We start from the raw sequence: 16,686 nt of genomic DNA, 5'->3' as shown, positions 1-16,686 counted from the left end.
GATGGATGATTGACTACAGTTAAGAGGATATTGTGTGATTTATATTTTTTCATGAAATCAAGAACAGGTATGATTACCTGTAATACACAAAATTGAATACATACACACACACACACACACACACACACACACACACACAGAGAGAGAGAGAGAGAGAGAGAGAGAGAGAGAGAGAGAGAGAGAGAGAGAGAGAGAGAGAGAGAGAGAGAGAGAGAGAGAGAGAGAGAGAGAGAGAGAGAGAGAGAGAGAGAGAGAGAGAGAGAGAGAGGTCAAACAGCACCCTCTAATGGAAGAGGGAGTTAAATATTGGATAAAATAATTCAATTAAATATTGGAGTTACATATCTGGAATAAAATATTTCTCAGTTCAGTTGCAATTTTAATGTTTATTGATTGTCACCAAAGATTTGAATCTGTGATTTACAGTAAATCATCAAATGAACACACATAAGATACACATTTATGTATTTCATAAGAAAAAGGGACTTTTGGTCTTTAAGATAATCTTAAATAATAATATCATCAAGATGTACCTGGGTATTTCTGGAATGGTGTGTGTGTGTGTGTGTGTGTGTGTGTGTGTGTGTGTGTGTGTGTGTGTGTGTGTGTGTGTGTGTGTGTGTGTGTGTGTGTGCGTGCGTGCGTGCGTGCGTGCGTGCGTGCGTGTGTTTATAATTGTTAATGTTAAAGCAAATAATCTGCTTTAACATTAACAATGATATACATTCTTCAGCATTTATTAAGACAGTCGTACTGGTTTGCCCATTTAGAATAAAGAAAGTAAAAATAATATTGTTGTCTTTGTGTACGTTTGGGAAATGATGGTTTGTTGTGCTGAATAAGAGCTGCTTTTGGCAAACAATCTGCATATTTACTGATGAAAAATATATTAATTTAGTTCAAAGAGCCATAAATCAACTAATTGCTTTTGTAGGCACTTGCTCTTCTTATATTAGTATTTATCGTAATGGCAAATAATAAATATCAGATATCCAATACTGCCAACAAAAATGTTTTGTATTACAGTATCTAATAAATAAACACTTATTTATATTAGTTTAATAGGTTAGCCTTTGTAAATTCCATCGAGCAAAAACCCTACTAGGGGAAAGCAAGCAGAGCAAGAAAAGAAAATAGAGATGATCAAGAGGTTATTTTTTAACTATGAGCTAATTCAAGGGTTTGGTGAAGAGGTAGTATGTCTTCAGTCTTCCTGACTCAGCCAGTGACTCATCTGTTCAGACAAACAGGGGAAGTTCATTCCACAACCTGGGTAACAGGACAGAGAGACTTAATGTGTCTTCATGTACCTTCAGCAGCAACAGGTCCAGCTGAGTCATGCGAGAGGTTTTAAGATAGTATGGTGTAGAACAGGGTGGGATGAGTACAAGATCACTATCTACTATGAAGTGTTTCTAGATCAAACATGCTTCTGTAAATTTGCAAGTGAATAAATTGGGCACGCCCTGAACAAAGGGGAACTAAACAATATGAAATTGATTGGAGCATTACACAAAGTCACAAAAAAAACATATAAAAAAACTGCTACATGATTTATACAGCTCTGTGTAAATAGTGAACTCTGTGTTCAGAAACTATTTTTTATTTTCATTCCATTACAAAGTGGTTTCCTATTTTTTATTCAAATCATTTATCTTTTCCAACTGAAACTAAAGGTTTGGTTTTATATATAATGATGTGAGCAATATGAAATGTATGATCATGTATGATCATATGATTAACCATTTATTCACAAAAAAACATGAAAATGTGATAAACAGGGATTTTAAAAAATCATAATTTAGAAAGCCATATAACTTGCATCTTAATATTTATGCTACATAAACATAAACCCAATGCATTTAATTTTTTAGTGTACTATACATGTTCCAGAGAATTCTCGTTTAATTCTGGCTTTGAGACGGCGCAGCTCAGCATGGTTGCTGTCTACCCTCAAGCCACTCTCTGTGAAGCGCCAGGCCTTGTCCAGCTGCTGCTCTCCAAAATTCTGCAGGGCGAAACGTAGAAAGAGTTCGGCTAGGCCATGTCTTCCTGGTCCAGCCTCTACACACAGCAGTGCCTGCTCTACATGCAGCTCCAAAGCCTGAGAGAAGTCGCTTAGAGCTTCCTCGTCTCGGGAGCACATCAACAGACTCCGTGCCCTTCTGCACAGATCCTCTGCCTTAACCTTGGCCTCGTCACTGCTTTCCTGGCTGTGGGAAAGCATGACCCTATTGAGATCTGACACTACCTGCTCATGGAGACCCAGCTGTGCAAGGCATGCTGCCCGCTGGCGCAGGTGCTGGAGCTTTGTACCATCCAGGGCTTGCACTGCCACAGTCAGCAGAGCCACTGCACGTTCCCACAAACCACTCTCTGAGACTCTGCTAGCCTCCTGTGATGCTGCCTGACAAATGGAAGCAAAGGAGTATACGTAATTAGAACATCAAGACAGCATGCCCTGTTCTGGTTCATCTGATTGGTCAGAAGACGTTGATGAATTTTGTCTAACTGCATGTTTCTGAAAATAGTGTGGGCTGTTATTCAAACACAGGCACTTCTAAATATTGTTATTGTTTCTATAGTAATAATTATTTTAGGATCTTGTATTGCAAATGCCCCTCAATAATCCAAGGGTAATAATTGTCATATTAATTCCACCTAATTAAATGCTGCAATAGAATGTTAACAATGTAGGACATGTCGTTCTTTTGAAAAATCTAAAAATACCAAGCATTGGCAAATTGCTGTGGTAAAAAAGGGGTAAAATCATGAATCATTAGCATTTAGTTGCTAGTTCATATACCCAATATTCTGATTATTATTACCAATGTTAATATTTGTGGAAATGATCACACAATTCATCTTCAAATATTTGAATATGCAAATATTTAGAGGTGCAGTATATAATGTTTAGGAGGAGAACAAATATATTATGTTACCTGTGCTAGACGTGTCTTTTGTTGAGGCTGAATGAGAGTCAGGAGAAAGACTAACACAGAGGTATCTTTCTCAGACACTACACTCAAGCACTTGACTGCTGATCTGTAATTTTTCTTCCAACTCTCCACTACTCCCCATCTGGCCTGGGCTGCTGCGTCATGAGGCTCCTGACCAAAGATCCGCAGGAGGTGCGTACTTGCTGCCTTCAAGTCCCCTGAGACGTTAGCAAATACACAGACAATATCTTTGAGCAAACATCAAATCTGATGAGGTTTGCTTGTCTGAACAAGGTGTTAAGGTACTGCAAATTTTACCTCGGGCAAGCAAGGTATCTATGTAGAGAAGGTGCCACCTGGGATCCTTGCTGTCTGTATTTAGCAGCACTCCACTAATCAGAAAGGCTTCTTTAAGACAATCCTGCTGGCAAGGTACTGGGTTGGTAGACAGAATGGTGGATAGACTGGCACGACAATACTGTTGTAGCCATTCACAGATTAGCTTCTGTGACTTGGCCTTTAAAGACAGAATACGCCGAGTCACCTCTGCTTCATCAACATGAAGAGCTGATAGTATATCTTGTATGGCTTCCTTGGAAGAATGCAAAATAAACTGACGGTTTCAGTTTATTAGAATGTTAGACCATAAAAAAAACATGATGATCTATCAGTATATATAGAATTAAACATGAAAGCATGTTAAAGCAATTCTCACAGATAAGTTTAGGCAGTATTGCCAATGGCAAATGATCCTGCTGCAAGTATTTTCTTCATGATAAGAGACACAACTGTAATGCAAAATATAAATCAAGGCATTCAGAGTTCAGTAATAACACCACACCTTCTGCTGGTTTAACATTAGATAAGTGAACCCTCTTCCACACAGAGCTTGGACATGATTTCTGTGCTCCTTAAGAATAGCAGTGAAGTCAAAAATGGCAGTCTTCCTTTGGCCCAGTAAAACGTAACATCTAGCTCTCTCCAATAAAGAGTCTGATGCTTGGCCACCTAAAAAGATACAGCAAACTGGAATTACCACCATGAAACTGTGCTAAATGAACTGACGTATATACTATGGAAAATGTATGAACTGAAGTAGATTCGGTTGTCTGGGTTTCATTTCAGAATTGTTTCCTTCTATAGAAGCAATATTATGGGAACTGCTTTACGTCAGACAGTCTATCACTAGAGTCACTTCCTCTGTATACCACAGAGCAGTACTCCCCAGTCTGTCTAGTGTATAATTCCTTCCACATTCTTGGTCAAGCGTGACAAAGCAGACAGGTACTCTATATGCTAGAACCTTATTTTTTTATTTTTGCTTATTGTACATTTTCTACATACCTGAAGCCATAATGGCAATAGAGAGATAGGCCACAGCCTCCCTAATGGCACTTTCCTCTTGTTGGCTATGTAAGATGCGTTTTGATGCACAATGACAGTGTTTCTCTAGAAGTGCCCTGTCCTTTAGAGCTGCCACAGACAGCAGAGAGCTTAAACAGCTAGTGTCCCCACAGTGGATAAGCTTCTTCAGTAACTGTAAATCCACAGAGACAATACTTACATGCTTTATAGAGGTAAATTTCAAAGTAAACTTATCAAGTCAAGTCAAAAAGCTTTTGTAGCCATTTTATCTATATATACAGTAACTCTGTGAAATATACACAGAGAAGTTAAATAATGTTCCTCCAAGACCATGAAAACTCAGAGCTACATAAAACAACAAAGAACTAAATACATTAACACAGATCTACTGAATATAAAGTGTATGTCTGCAAACTTATCATAAAGGATTAAAGAGGCACCTGGTTGGCATCATACAGGAAGCCCCGGTGCAGCTGGAGCAGAGCGAGCCGGGCAAGGACAGGTGAGCGAGGAGATGCGTGCTCCATGCAGAGGAGAATACGATATGCCTCCTCAGCACGACCCAGCTGGTACAGGGCATCTGCTGCAAGGATCTGGGGTGAGTCTGCAACCTGCTGCAACTCCATCAAGAGAAGGGCGAGCGCATGTACTCCTGTTGGCATTCTGAATACAATAACATAAATATTCAGATAAAATATCTGGCAAACGTAATGACTATAATTATAAATGGTAAATACAAGTTATGTATATATATATATATATATATATATATGTGTGTGTGTGTGTGTGTGTGTGTGTGTGTGTGTGTGTGTGTGTTTTTACTGAGTTTACAGAGATTAGTTTACTACTACTGAGACCTTGTTATGTTTTCTGTGTGTTTCATAATATAACATATTCACATATATTTTAATATGAAATATTGAACACACTGAACTATTTTTTTTATTAGTTTTTTTTACAAATGTTTTTAACAAATTTGTCTTTCTACCTAGGTCTGTATATGTGATAAAAGGTCAACATAATAGAATTTATCATCTTTGTTAATAACACTGATTTTATTTTATTATGGTTTTCTATATAAACCTTGCATTTACATATAATATAAATAGGTTTATACTATACCCTTCTTTGTTGATAGTGTTGCCATCTATTGTCATCATGGACTGATGGTCTTTTTTCTGTTTGGCAGCTGGTAGATGGTTGTTGACTTGATGTTCCTGAATTGTATTAGCACCTGAAGTATATCTCTGCCCTGCAAACTCTTCCAGCATGGCCCTCCCTTGCTCAAGCAACACGGTGCACAGCAGGCCACGGTAGTTCCAGGGCACCAGACACCTGATGGTCAGTGCTGTGTCCTGATGCTGAAGTTGACTTGCCGTAATGTAGTCGAGTGCAGTGAGGTAATGTGAGCCAGCCACCATGCGCAACAGGCCCCTTCCACACAGAGCACGCACACAACTCAGAGGATGAGGAGCACTATGTTCAATCACAGCCTGGAAATCCTCCATAGCTCCTTGGTGGTCCTCAGTTAGGAGCCGGGAAAAGCCACGCAGTACCTGTACGGTGTTCTGGTAGTTCACAGGCGAGGCTGCAGCAAGCTGGCTACTGATGGACAGTGCTTCTTTGAACTCTCCATGCAGAAGCAGACAGTCTGCTAGTCGGACACGCAGCTCCCGTGGACCTCCATCAGGCTCCAGATGACACAGAGCTCGAAGTTGGGCAATGACAGGATCCAGCAGCTCCACACCTGCGCAGGAACGCAGGTCAGATCTCTGAATAACTGTCTCCCTAAAGCTAGACAAGCCTCTCTCAGCCTGATGTCGCAATTCAAAACGCACCACCGCTGCAATGTCATTATTAGAGAACATCTTCTGGAACTGGTGTCTGGCTGTTGCAGGGTGGACCGCAAAGCCTTCTGCAAGGTCTTGGCAAGCTTCACTCACTCGTCCACTTGCTGAAAAACAGGCAGCTGCTTTTGCCACAAGTAAACTAGCTCTCCACTCTGGTGTCGCTCCCATTAGAACCAGATCCAGGTTTGTTTTTGAATCTGTCTGTAATTCAGCCAGTTGCAGAGCAAGGGACAAAGCCTCAGCACTTTTATCATATATGCCCAAGAAAAACAACACAGCTCCTTGAAGCTCCCTCACTAGTGTATTTTCAGGTGAAATAGCTACTAAAAATTCAATCGATTCAGAAAGGGGGAAATCCTCAGTCTTTTTTTCATAATTAAGAGTGTCGTCCATGTTGCCCTCATTGTGGAGCATGGGGAACTTTGGGGACATTTGCTCAAAGAAGGCTTTGACTATTCGAGGCAAATGCTCCACATGCCGAACTTTGACCAGTCTCACTGTCTCTGACCTATTTGCAAGGAAAGCCTGCAGATACAGCAGAGGGCCTTTTGGGTTATGGGGATCTGAAATCAAGCAGGCAAGAGCTCTAGTTAACTCCACAATAACCCTTGTAGGACCTTGTGGACATGATGACCTTTTTTCCACAAGAAGAGATGAACATCGGGCAAAGATCTCATCAGAGCCATGGGCAGCCCCTAGCAGGACTGACTCCATTTTAAAAACTGAAGCAGAAACATTATTGGGACACAAGGTTGACAGGAATACTGCACCCAATCCTTTGCTAATGCCTTCCATGGCCTTCTCTGTGACTTCATGTCCATCAAGCCAAGCTTCCAGACTTGAAATAATCTGTTCTTTACAGGTTTTGTTTAAGCTGTGCATATGGGCCATAGTGGATCCTGCATTGCACCCAAATGCATGTGTATACAGCAATGCAGCTCTCTGAACATCTCCAGCTGTGTAGGTTTTATCTGCTTTTCTGCACAGCTCCACTGCTCCCGACCCCAAATGGAGGGCATTCATCATTCTTCTCTAATGCCCTCTGTTCTAATATTCACATGATATTTCCTCTGTCAAAAAATAAAATGTAAATGATTCATGTCTGCTTCATTTGTGGGCCTTTACAGTCAGAAAAAGTAAAGCCCTTAAGGGTAATCTCTAAAGGCCCGCTTTGAAGGCTGTGTCAAAACCTAAGGAACTGTTCTAATCAGAAACTTAAGTGGAACTTAAATTATCCATTTATCCAATAATGAACCTTTAAAGAACCATTGAAGAATACTCTATATTATTTAATTTAAATAACATTATTCTTTTAAACAAGTTCTTAAAACAAATATGTGTATTCCTTCCTTTTAATTAGCAACATCACAAACACACTCAGTGGCTACATTCTGAGATTCACCTACTAGCTTTCATCTGCATACAGTAGATATGTACTTAAGAACTGCTGCTGGAATAATAAAGAAGATGACGTTCCTACTAAACATACTTTCAACACATTAACTACTGCTTGACTACTTAGTATACAGTTTTAGAAGACTAATAATTTAAAGTCACATACAAGATGGGTTCCCTTCTGAGTCTGATAGTTTTCGACTCAAGTCTTGAGATGTATTCTGTATTGACTTGGATGTGTCTTGAACACTGATCTTGCTGAATACATTCCTCTGAACAAGGAGTGTGAAGTAAAAGCATGGTTTTGAAAATAATGGGCTGGTTTTCTGACTAGCTCTTGTTCTTGCTTTTATTTGCATCCGATCTTGACTTGGCTTGACTTACTTATGACTTGGACTTGAATGGCAGTGGAGGGCTTAACTTACATCCCTACCTCAAAAGGTTTATTCCATCTTTGCCACCGTTGCCTTAGGCTGCCTGATTAGGGACGGTAACCATCTTCTTGATTTCTGTAAAGTATCTATTGTTAAAAGCATTGTAGGGAATAAAATGTCATTGAATTTAAATTGACAGAACTTGTAAAAGAAATAAAAGTGTTAGCCCAGACAAAGATCTATTCTACTAGTTACACTAGTTACAATACCAGTCTTCCTTGTTGTACTGTACACATACAGGGAACAGAGGACAATTTGTAATTCTCTTTAATATTCTCTGAAACACAATACGCGGTTCCCATGGCCGAAACATGATAGGTATCAAGGTACAAAGCTAAAACAAAGACAATATATGCTTGGTTTCTACCAACAGCTGAATATGTAGATGGTCTGATGCTCACCTGTCCATAGGATCTTCCATTCATTTAGAAAGACAGGAAACTTTTGTCAGTCTGTCCTCATGTTGTAACTCTAACAAGAATAGCACATTAGTACATTGCTGGAAGCCGCCTAGTTTATGTAAATGGCAGTTTGTGGTTACACTTTCTAAGCTACACGTTATGTTATGTTTACCAGTTTTAGCTCAGTATTTTAGCTACTTACAAATATCCACACGCTCGTGCGTCCCCAAGTTGCCCTGGAAACGACAAGCGCCCTTAATGTGGTGTTGCCATGCAGGTAATTTCACCCCTTATGTCGGCTAAATCCTTTATCCATCTATACCATTTAACATGTTGTTTAATCTTGATAACTTTGAGATTAGTGCAAGTCGGATTGTATTGATTAAGTCATTGTATCAAAATATATTTTATATTGTTAAATATATATTTTATAGTTAAATTTATATAGTTTTGTATATTTTATACAGAAAATGGGTGGTGTTTTAAAAACCAGCTGAAACTGTGTTTGTAATTAAATTCTATCATTGAAAAACAATGGACTTAGATAATATCTATTAATTGTCTTTACATGCAATTCGCAAATCACGCACCTGGCAACCCTAAATAGTGAAAGACTGCCTTTCACTTCTATTGACTGAATTATACATTTACTTTCTTTCCTTCTTAATTTATTTTTCTTTCTTTCGTGCTTTAATTGGAATATTTGTCAGTTATTAGGGTAAACCATATAAAACAACTTTAGATTTCTAATAGGTGGAATCCGTTCAAATAGCTGATATAAAATTAAAAAAGAAATAAAACATTGTGGCCAAGTCTAGTGAAAATGGAAACAAGAAAATGAGAGTGGAAATATAGTGAAATGCGTCACTGAGTCTGACTGACAACGTGACTGCTGGTCGGACGTCAGATAAAAAGCGAATGGAAAGGTATTCCGTTCGCGCATGCGCTTTAGTGGCGCTAATGAGAAACGTGGGCTGTGAAGGGAAGATGCCTACAAAATGCTCTTTATTACAAGTGATAATGATCTTTAGAAAACCCTAGGGGAATTCCTTTTCTGCTGTGAGTAACCACATTGCCCAGTATCCTTTACAGTCCTTCTTCACTGGACTTTTGCAGCTGGGGAGTTCTAAGCCACCACATGGAACGAAAACATAGACAACAAAGCCAGCAAACTTATGTTGCTGTTATTAACTGTCGGTCACATATTTAATTTAATGATATATCGAAGAGAATAAATGACAATGACATCTGAATTTTACTATTGTTTGTGAGAACAGGTGTTGCTGGTTACACACACACATACATACCCACATATAGACACAAACACACGCATATATACACACATACAAACACACACACATGCATTTGAGATACATTAATTTTATTCTACACAAATTACATAAACATGCAAAGTTACACACACACATATATAGACACATACATATACACATACACACATATAGACACACAGAAACAAACATGTATACACACACACACACACACATATAGACAGACACATACACACACAAACACATATATACACATATACACACACACACACGCATTTAAGATACATTAAATTTATTCTACACAAAATACATAAACATGCAAAGTTAAACAAAGGTAACATGACCCCAGATGAATAACATAATAAATGCATGTAAAGTGCCAGCGTGACTTTTGGAAATGTCACATACTGTACTTCACCCTCAGCCCACCATATGTGGCAGTGGATGTATAATACTTCAACATTTAATGGTTTTTAAAACCTACAGATCTGATTGAAGTGGTTTTCTCTCTTTTTTTAAATACAAATACAGTATCAAAAAGAAAGAACACCAGCTGGTGCTCAGTACCAAAGATATTTAAACCCCTGACATTTTAACTCCAGTGAACGTAGGTGGACCTTTACGGCTTCACGCAGATTAGCTTAAATTTGTTCTCATAGAGTGCTGCCCCAATACTTGTGGCAAGTATAATGTACAGTACAGTTCAATAATTATTTACTGTTACATTTGTTGTCTCTTAATATACTATTATTATGTACTATTATGCTATTATAGTACATTTCAGATCATATAAATCAACAACGCTGCCTATTATTCATTTCATATCTGTTATGAAATAAATTGTTCCAAACATTCAGATTCGGTGTATGTGAGAACACTAAAGCAGAGGGTCTGATGAGAGGTAAAAGTTCACACCTAGACCAAGGTGCCCTGCAACTGCTGAAGATTCTCCTTCAGATCCTCTGCACACCCTGACAGGTCCATATAATGTAGTGTAGAGTAGATGTTCTCCAGGCAAGCACCACTCATCTGGGTCCAGAGACGCAACATCTGATACTGCAGCTCCAAATATGAGCCTCTTGCCTCCAGTTCCACTCTCTCCATTTGATCGTCAGATAGGGAAAGCAACCGTAAGAACTCCTTCCAACGTCGCACAGGAACCTGTCTGATGATGGTGTAGAGCATTGGGGCCGGCCACATCTCCTTCTCTGCCTCAGCTGTGGTCGGCTCTGGTGAAATAACACGAACAGTTGTTTAAGTATAGAGATGCATGGAATGCTTGTGTTTTTGACAGGCAATAAAAACCCATAACGATATGCCAACTGGTAGCTCTAATCAGGACAGGATCATTAAATTATTGGAAACATTCTCAAAAAAAAAGAAATGTAGGACTTGTTTGGGAAAATAAAAAAATAATAATAAAACAATTAAATGCAGGCACAGCTATGTTTAAATAAAGCCAAAATTTTAACAAACCCTAATCATGTCATTCAGACCCTTCTCCTAGCCCATAAAACTGCAGCTGGTTTTGCATTTTAGAACCTTAGTATTGTGTCTAGAAAAACGTAACTATTATTAGTTATTTTTAACAGATCCTTCACTCCAGTAAAACATATACTCCCTGTAGGATGTCATATCACAACCCATACCAACACGCAGTAGTATTGCAAATTCTCTGGCAGGATAAAAATATTTATATATTCCTAGCATTTTTGTCTGTGGCTGAGAAAAGACCTCAAGCATTTCTGCAGAAACTGAATTAAATGCTGATAATTTGCCAGTGCAGTGAGGCCACAGGAAGCATGTGAAACATAAAAGACACATGCTGCATTCTTCTATCTGATGTAACTTACTGTGTATTCCTCCTATCAGTCATTTACATCACTGAGCTTAGCTGACACGGACAAACACCCACCTGATTAGTAAAAGGATATGGCTCAGAGGTTTTCGGAAAGGTTGGATTTGAGAGTAAACATATGTTCTGTTGACTACAAGGTAATTTAAAATGGAGTAACAGTAAAGTCTAAATAAAGATCCTATAACCTCAGTATATCAGTACAAAACGGTCTTATTGCATCAATGGGGTACCAAAAAGCACTAAAACAGGACATCCCTTCTTTCTTTCCTAAAGATGAAATATCTGTTCTGGAAAATGTATGGTATATTATGGGAACATACAACACCTATAGGACAATGATGTCCAAACACCAGCGTAATAACATGCAAACAAATATAAGCCATATGTAAAGAATTTCTGTAAAGCTCTCAAATGCTCCAAAAATAATGAATAATGAAAAAATTATATTACCATGAATAAATACAGACAGTAAAATTTCAATTAAATCTATATTTGCCTTTAAACTGCATTAGTTAGCATTAGTGTACTGTACTCCCATATAGTTTCTATAGAGGAAACCAGCTTGAGGATTGTTACCAAAAAATCGTTTTGTTGTTCAGCCACACAGCTTTCATAAAGACTTCATCTTAAAAAAAAAAAAAAAAGGTCTATTCCTCGAAGTACAGAAAACTTATTCAGTAACTTCCTTTTTTTTTTTAATCTACAATGCACTCTTTTTTCACGGGCTTAAATATAGAAATATAAATGAGTGAATTGTGCTTCTTCTACGAGTCCTGGTGAAAAATCTCAGAAGACTTAATTATAAAATATAGTTACTATACCTTTTATGTCCCCAAGGAAATCTGTGGTTTGTCGAATCCCGCCCGAGTCTATTGTCCTTGGATCTTTCACTACACTTCCAGGTATCATGTTCTTTAAAAACAGAGAAATCATTGTTTGTTTGATTGTTTGACTGTTTGTATGGTTTAATTTTAAGTACGCTGAAACAGTCATTTGTACATCATTCGTTGAAGGTAATACAAACCTTTGGCAGATAAATCTTCAGATGCTCTGCAGGTTGATCTGTTTAAAAAAATGGAGACAAAATGAACATCTGCCAACTTACACAACTTACTAAGCGTGCTAATATCCAAAATAGAGAAAAAGAAAGTAATTTACCAGGTGAAGGAGGAATGTTTAGTGGAACTTCATCATGATCAGCAGGTCTTTCATTCACATACTTTATTTGAGCCCAGCAGCAAAGCCCTTGTCTCCTACTGGTTTCACAAACAAAGCAAAACAGGGCAAAATGTCCAAGCAGCAGCAGTATGGTCAGGATGATCACAAGTGCTATAATCCATTTTGTGGTAGAAGCTGGAACTACTGTAAAACAAGACAAAACCACATCTATTACATAATACCTTGATGTCTGCAAAGACATTATATATAAAAGTGTCAGATAGAGTGCATGTGTGCTATTTGTAATTACCTTTGTCACAAAAGGATTTACAGGACTTGTCTAAGCAATTGTGACTGTCATGAAAATAATAGAAAAAAAACATAAATTAACAACTTTTTATACGAGTATAGATAGTGAGAAAGCTAGTCAACTGAATTTCAACAAAAATGTGTGTATTACAGTTAACTGTAAACAGTTCTGGGTCTCTATTAAGTACAATGACTTGGCCACTGAATATATTTCAAACACATTATGTTTGTGACATTTCTTCAGGAGAACTGATTAGCAGATCTCTGTAAAATGGCAGGAAATTCTGACAAAGATGTTCACTCCTGTGTACAGGAAACCCACAACCCACTAACCTAAATTCTACCGCATTTCACTTCAAGAAATGAAGAATCAATCAGAATCTGCAACCGTTTTCACTAACGTTTTTCATTTTTGTTTGTATAGTGGTTATTGGTCATCAGTCCTAAATAAACATCAACAGAGTTCACATTTAATCAGCAAAAGACTTTAGATACATGTCACCACAGCTCCTAAAATCGTTTTTAAAAAAATGCCCAAAACTAGAAGCAAGAAAACCATTTTACAGTACAGAAAAAGACGTCTCTTACTCAGCACATGATTGGCATTTCCCCATTTGATCCAAGAACAAGCCAATCCCACAAATTTCCATTCCACAATTGCCTTCACATTCAGGGCCTGAAGAACAATAAAACATGAAAAGCATAAAATTGTGCTTTTATAATATTTTAATACATTAATTCATTATAATAACCGTATTTTCATTTTTTGTGTATTTGTGTTTAAATGACATTTTAAGTTACACAAAATTTCAAATCCACGGAGCAGTTATAGGTTTCAATACTAAAGAAATGTCTTTAATCTAAAATAAAAACATTTCTGTCTTTAGTAAAGCATTATGTATCTTCCTGTTTGTATCTGAGAGCAACCACAACGTTCCACAAAGACTAAGATTTCTTCATTTAATTCGTCTTTTCTATCATTGTGTTTGGTCTATAGCGATAATATTGATCAAATTGTAATAAATGCAAACTCCAAGTGTTGAAAAACATAACATTTACAGTTTGTCCTCAGTCCTCAGTTCTTCTTAAAAATTAGAATTTTTTTTTTGGCTTTGATATAAAAAATAAAGATGCATGTGTTTGATAGCAGATTTTACTTACATGTGCTACAGTTTTTGCAGTTTGTACAGTTTTCACATCTCCTCAAGGATAGATACGCATAACTCGTGTAAAACCCAGCTTTGCAGGCGCATTCCCGGTTCTTTTGATTTGTACATTCACTCGTAGTAATCTCATCTGTAAGCCAAGAGATTTGGTACATTACACAATTTTTTTTTTCGCAACAGAATTGAAAAAGATAATCAATTTTACTCACTTGTTTGACAAACTTTGCAAAGCCTGCACACGTTCACTGTGTTGTTAATGTCTGTGTATGTATCCTTTTCACATTTTTCACAGAGAATCTCTCCTGACTTTTGGCAATTGTTTTTTTTGTAATAGCCTGAAAAATTTAGAAATGTATCAGTTTCCACAAGTGCAACACATCTGAATGTACTCTACAAGACCTTTACCTAATAATACAAGCACAATCTTCAAAAAGTTTGCATTGCAATAATCCCACATTCTACAGAATTCTCAATTTTGATCAGACAAAAGTGTTCATTTAGCACAGTTTCACAGTAAAGCTACCTGTAATTCAAGTCACAGGTTTATATTAATTTGATTGTTCTATTAAATTGTTGTTTTAATAGCAGCAACATACTGTAATTACAGGGACTTGTATGGGAGATGTTCTTCATAATCTAAGAGTAATAATAAAGAGACTTTTAAAAATGTCCTGTCATTTAACAGTCGAAAGTGTGTAATTGCTGATATGGTGAAGCAATCTATGAAGAAATAATTCGTTAACATTAATGGAACTCAGCACTTTGGAAGATATCACTGTATTGTAATCGTCCATTTTCATGATAAAGAACTTTTTGCATTTTCTGATTTCTTGACAACATGAAATGCTGCATTTTTTGTCTTATTAACAGAGAAAGAGAGAGAGAGAGAGAGAGAGAGAGAGAGAGAGAGAGAGAGAGAGAGAGAGAGAGAGAGAGAGAGAGAGAGAGCGAGAAAGAGAGGTGAGGCTGGTGAGGGAACATTTACTTATTGCAGGTCAGTATCTGACTTGTCACGCATGTATCACAACCTTTTATTCATTCATAGATTTTATTAACTGTCCGGTTGTGGAATAAAACACTTCAGTAAAAGAGAATATGATCAGCTTTGGAGTGGTAACAGTAACTTGGGCCATGTCACACCACTACCTGTACATCATTAATTATTTTCCTATAACAGCATTGTTTTATTCCTTACTTATGCTTCACTCTTATACTTTAATAAGAGACAGTGCTTACACTAAATGACTAAATGTTCATGGACCAATGAACATCAGACATATACATGCAACATCTTATTCCAGATGTTTTACCTATCTGGTGGGTAAATACCCACCGCTCTTCGTGAAAGGCTTGCTACAAGACTTTGGTTTGTGGCTGCTGGAATTTACCCATTTAATCATTATAGTATTAGTGAGATGTCAGTGAATGATTTCATTCTTCAGTGTGGTTGAGGTCAAGGCTTTGTGCAGCCCACTTCATTTCGTCCTCTAGAAACTTGGTAGCCCGTGTCTTCATATTGTCATGCTGGCACAGGTTTGGGCCTCTTAGTTCCACTGAAGGGATATTTAAATGCTGCATTGTACAAAATATCCTATATAACTGTTCGATTCCAACTATGCGGCAACAGGTTGAAGAAGAATCAAGTATTGGTGCGACGGTCCAATTTCCACAAATCATTGCCCATATAGTGTATGAATGGACACAATGTAATTGCTAAACATGAATTTGACTCAGAAAAGCACCACTGATGCAAACTGACACTTTGGTAAACCAGATAAACCCTATTATTAGTGTTTCAAGACATATACTGTAGTAATGCCTGTGGTCCTAGAACATTTGAAACAAAAATTGACATCTTAACTTGAAGAAATGCTCAAAACAAGACTTTTCTTATTTTTCATGTCAAAAGGAAAAACTTAGTTTACCTGCCAAACATTCAGTTGTGGTAAGCATCTGATTATCAGGCAAGGGCCTTAAACATTTATTTGAACAGTCTCCACCGTAGCACAGAGAGGCAGCAATTAGCGCAAATACCTGGAGAATAAAGAAAAAACATATATAGCAATGAATCCACTGAAGGCAGAATAATATGAACGATATTTACCTTTAATTTTAAACATTGCTTATAGTACAAATGAATAAACAGCATCATTTTGGATAACTTTAAGCTGTAGTATGGTTTCATCATTAAAGGAAGCCATACACAGATGAGCAAATCACAACAGCAGGGAAATAGAATCTTTATATTCTATAAATATATTTATATATAATTATTCTTAATTATAAAATCACAGATTTGTAGAGCCATCTTTGTTTGAATAAAATAAATTAATTGTAATTTCCAAATAGTGGCATAATCTAAACGTTGAATGGTTTATTTACAATTGCATTTGCTGACAATTTGAATAAATGTGATATTTGGAGACTATTTGGGAATTACAATGAATTTCATTAAAGAAGAAATGGTGCTACAAATCTGAATTTATAATCTAGATTAATTTATAATCCGGATTCCAGGTGCA

The 16,686-nt window shown here is 37.3% G+C and overlaps 2 protein-coding genes across 6 annotated transcripts in view; both read right to left on the bottom strand.

The window, feature by feature from the left end:
- Nucleotides 1-572: 572 nt before the first annotated feature.
- ttc34 (tetratricopeptide repeat domain 34) lies at nucleotides 573-8,655 on the bottom strand. The gene is made up of 10 exons (XM_027170343.2): nucleotides 8,587-8,655; nucleotides 8,385-8,454; nucleotides 7,983-8,058; nucleotides 5,427-7,224; nucleotides 4,745-4,967; nucleotides 4,284-4,476; nucleotides 3,781-3,947; nucleotides 3,258-3,531; nucleotides 2,943-3,157; nucleotides 573-2,407 (listed from the first exon to the last, which is right to left on the bottom strand). The coding sequence occupies exons 4-10, from the start codon at nucleotides 7,178-7,180 to the stop codon at nucleotides 1,871-1,873; spliced, it is 3,363 nt and encodes a 1,120-aa protein (XP_027026144.2). The 5' UTR covers nucleotides 7,181-7,224; nucleotides 7,983-8,058; nucleotides 8,385-8,454; nucleotides 8,587-8,655; the 3' UTR covers nucleotides 573-1,870.
- Nucleotides 8,656-9,948: 1,293 nt separating this feature from the next.
- si:ch211-112c15.8 (tumor necrosis factor receptor superfamily member 25) overlaps nucleotides 9,949-16,686 on the bottom strand; it is an 8,750-nt gene continuing 2,012 nt past the window's right edge. For all 5 annotated transcript variants that reach the window (XM_027170252.2, XM_047806800.1, XM_027170253.2 and 2 more), the window contains 9 exons: nucleotides 16,090-16,198; nucleotides 14,374-14,499; nucleotides 14,160-14,294; nucleotides 13,587-13,674; nucleotides 13,000-13,043; nucleotides 12,690-12,893; nucleotides 12,556-12,593; nucleotides 12,353-12,443; nucleotides 9,949-10,902 (listed from right to left, as the gene is read on the bottom strand). In XM_027170252.2, coding sequence (XP_027026053.2) covers nucleotides 10,589-10,902; nucleotides 12,353-12,443; nucleotides 12,556-12,593; nucleotides 12,690-12,893; nucleotides 13,000-13,043; nucleotides 13,587-13,674; nucleotides 14,160-14,294; nucleotides 14,374-14,499; nucleotides 16,090-16,198 — 1,149 coding nt within the window. In that variant the 3' untranslated portion in view covers nucleotides 9,949-10,588. The remainder of the gene's footprint in view (nucleotides 10,903-12,352; nucleotides 12,444-12,555; nucleotides 12,594-12,689; nucleotides 12,894-12,999; nucleotides 13,044-13,586; nucleotides 13,675-14,159; nucleotides 14,295-14,373; nucleotides 14,500-16,089; nucleotides 16,199-16,686) is intronic.

This window comes from Tachysurus fulvidraco, chromosome 23 (genome assembly GCF_022655615.1).
Source record: "Tachysurus fulvidraco isolate hzauxx_2018 chromosome 23, HZAU_PFXX_2.0, whole genome shotgun sequence".
Classification (NCBI taxonomy): Eukaryota; Metazoa; Chordata; class Actinopteri; order Siluriformes; family Bagridae; genus Tachysurus; species Tachysurus fulvidraco.
Note: the sequence above shows the minus strand (reverse complement) of the source record. Positions and strands in the feature narration are given on the sequence as shown.

What these genes read in the sequence shown, in the direction of transcription:
- ttc34 (XM_027170343.2), bottom strand. Translation starts at nt 7,180, where the DNA reads ATGATGAATGCCCTCCATTTGGGGTCGGGAGCAGTGGAGCTGTGCAGA. An exon ending in TATTGCCATTATGGCTTCAG is followed by an intron (nt 3,948 to 4,283) that starts GTATGTAGAAAA and finishes GTATCTTTTTAG; the next exon opens with GTGGCCAAGCATCAGACTCT. An exon ending in AAAAGACACGTCTAGCACAG is followed by an intron (nt 2,408 to 2,942) that starts GTAACATAATAT and finishes TCCATTTGTCAG; the next exon opens with GCAGCATCACAGGAGGCTAG.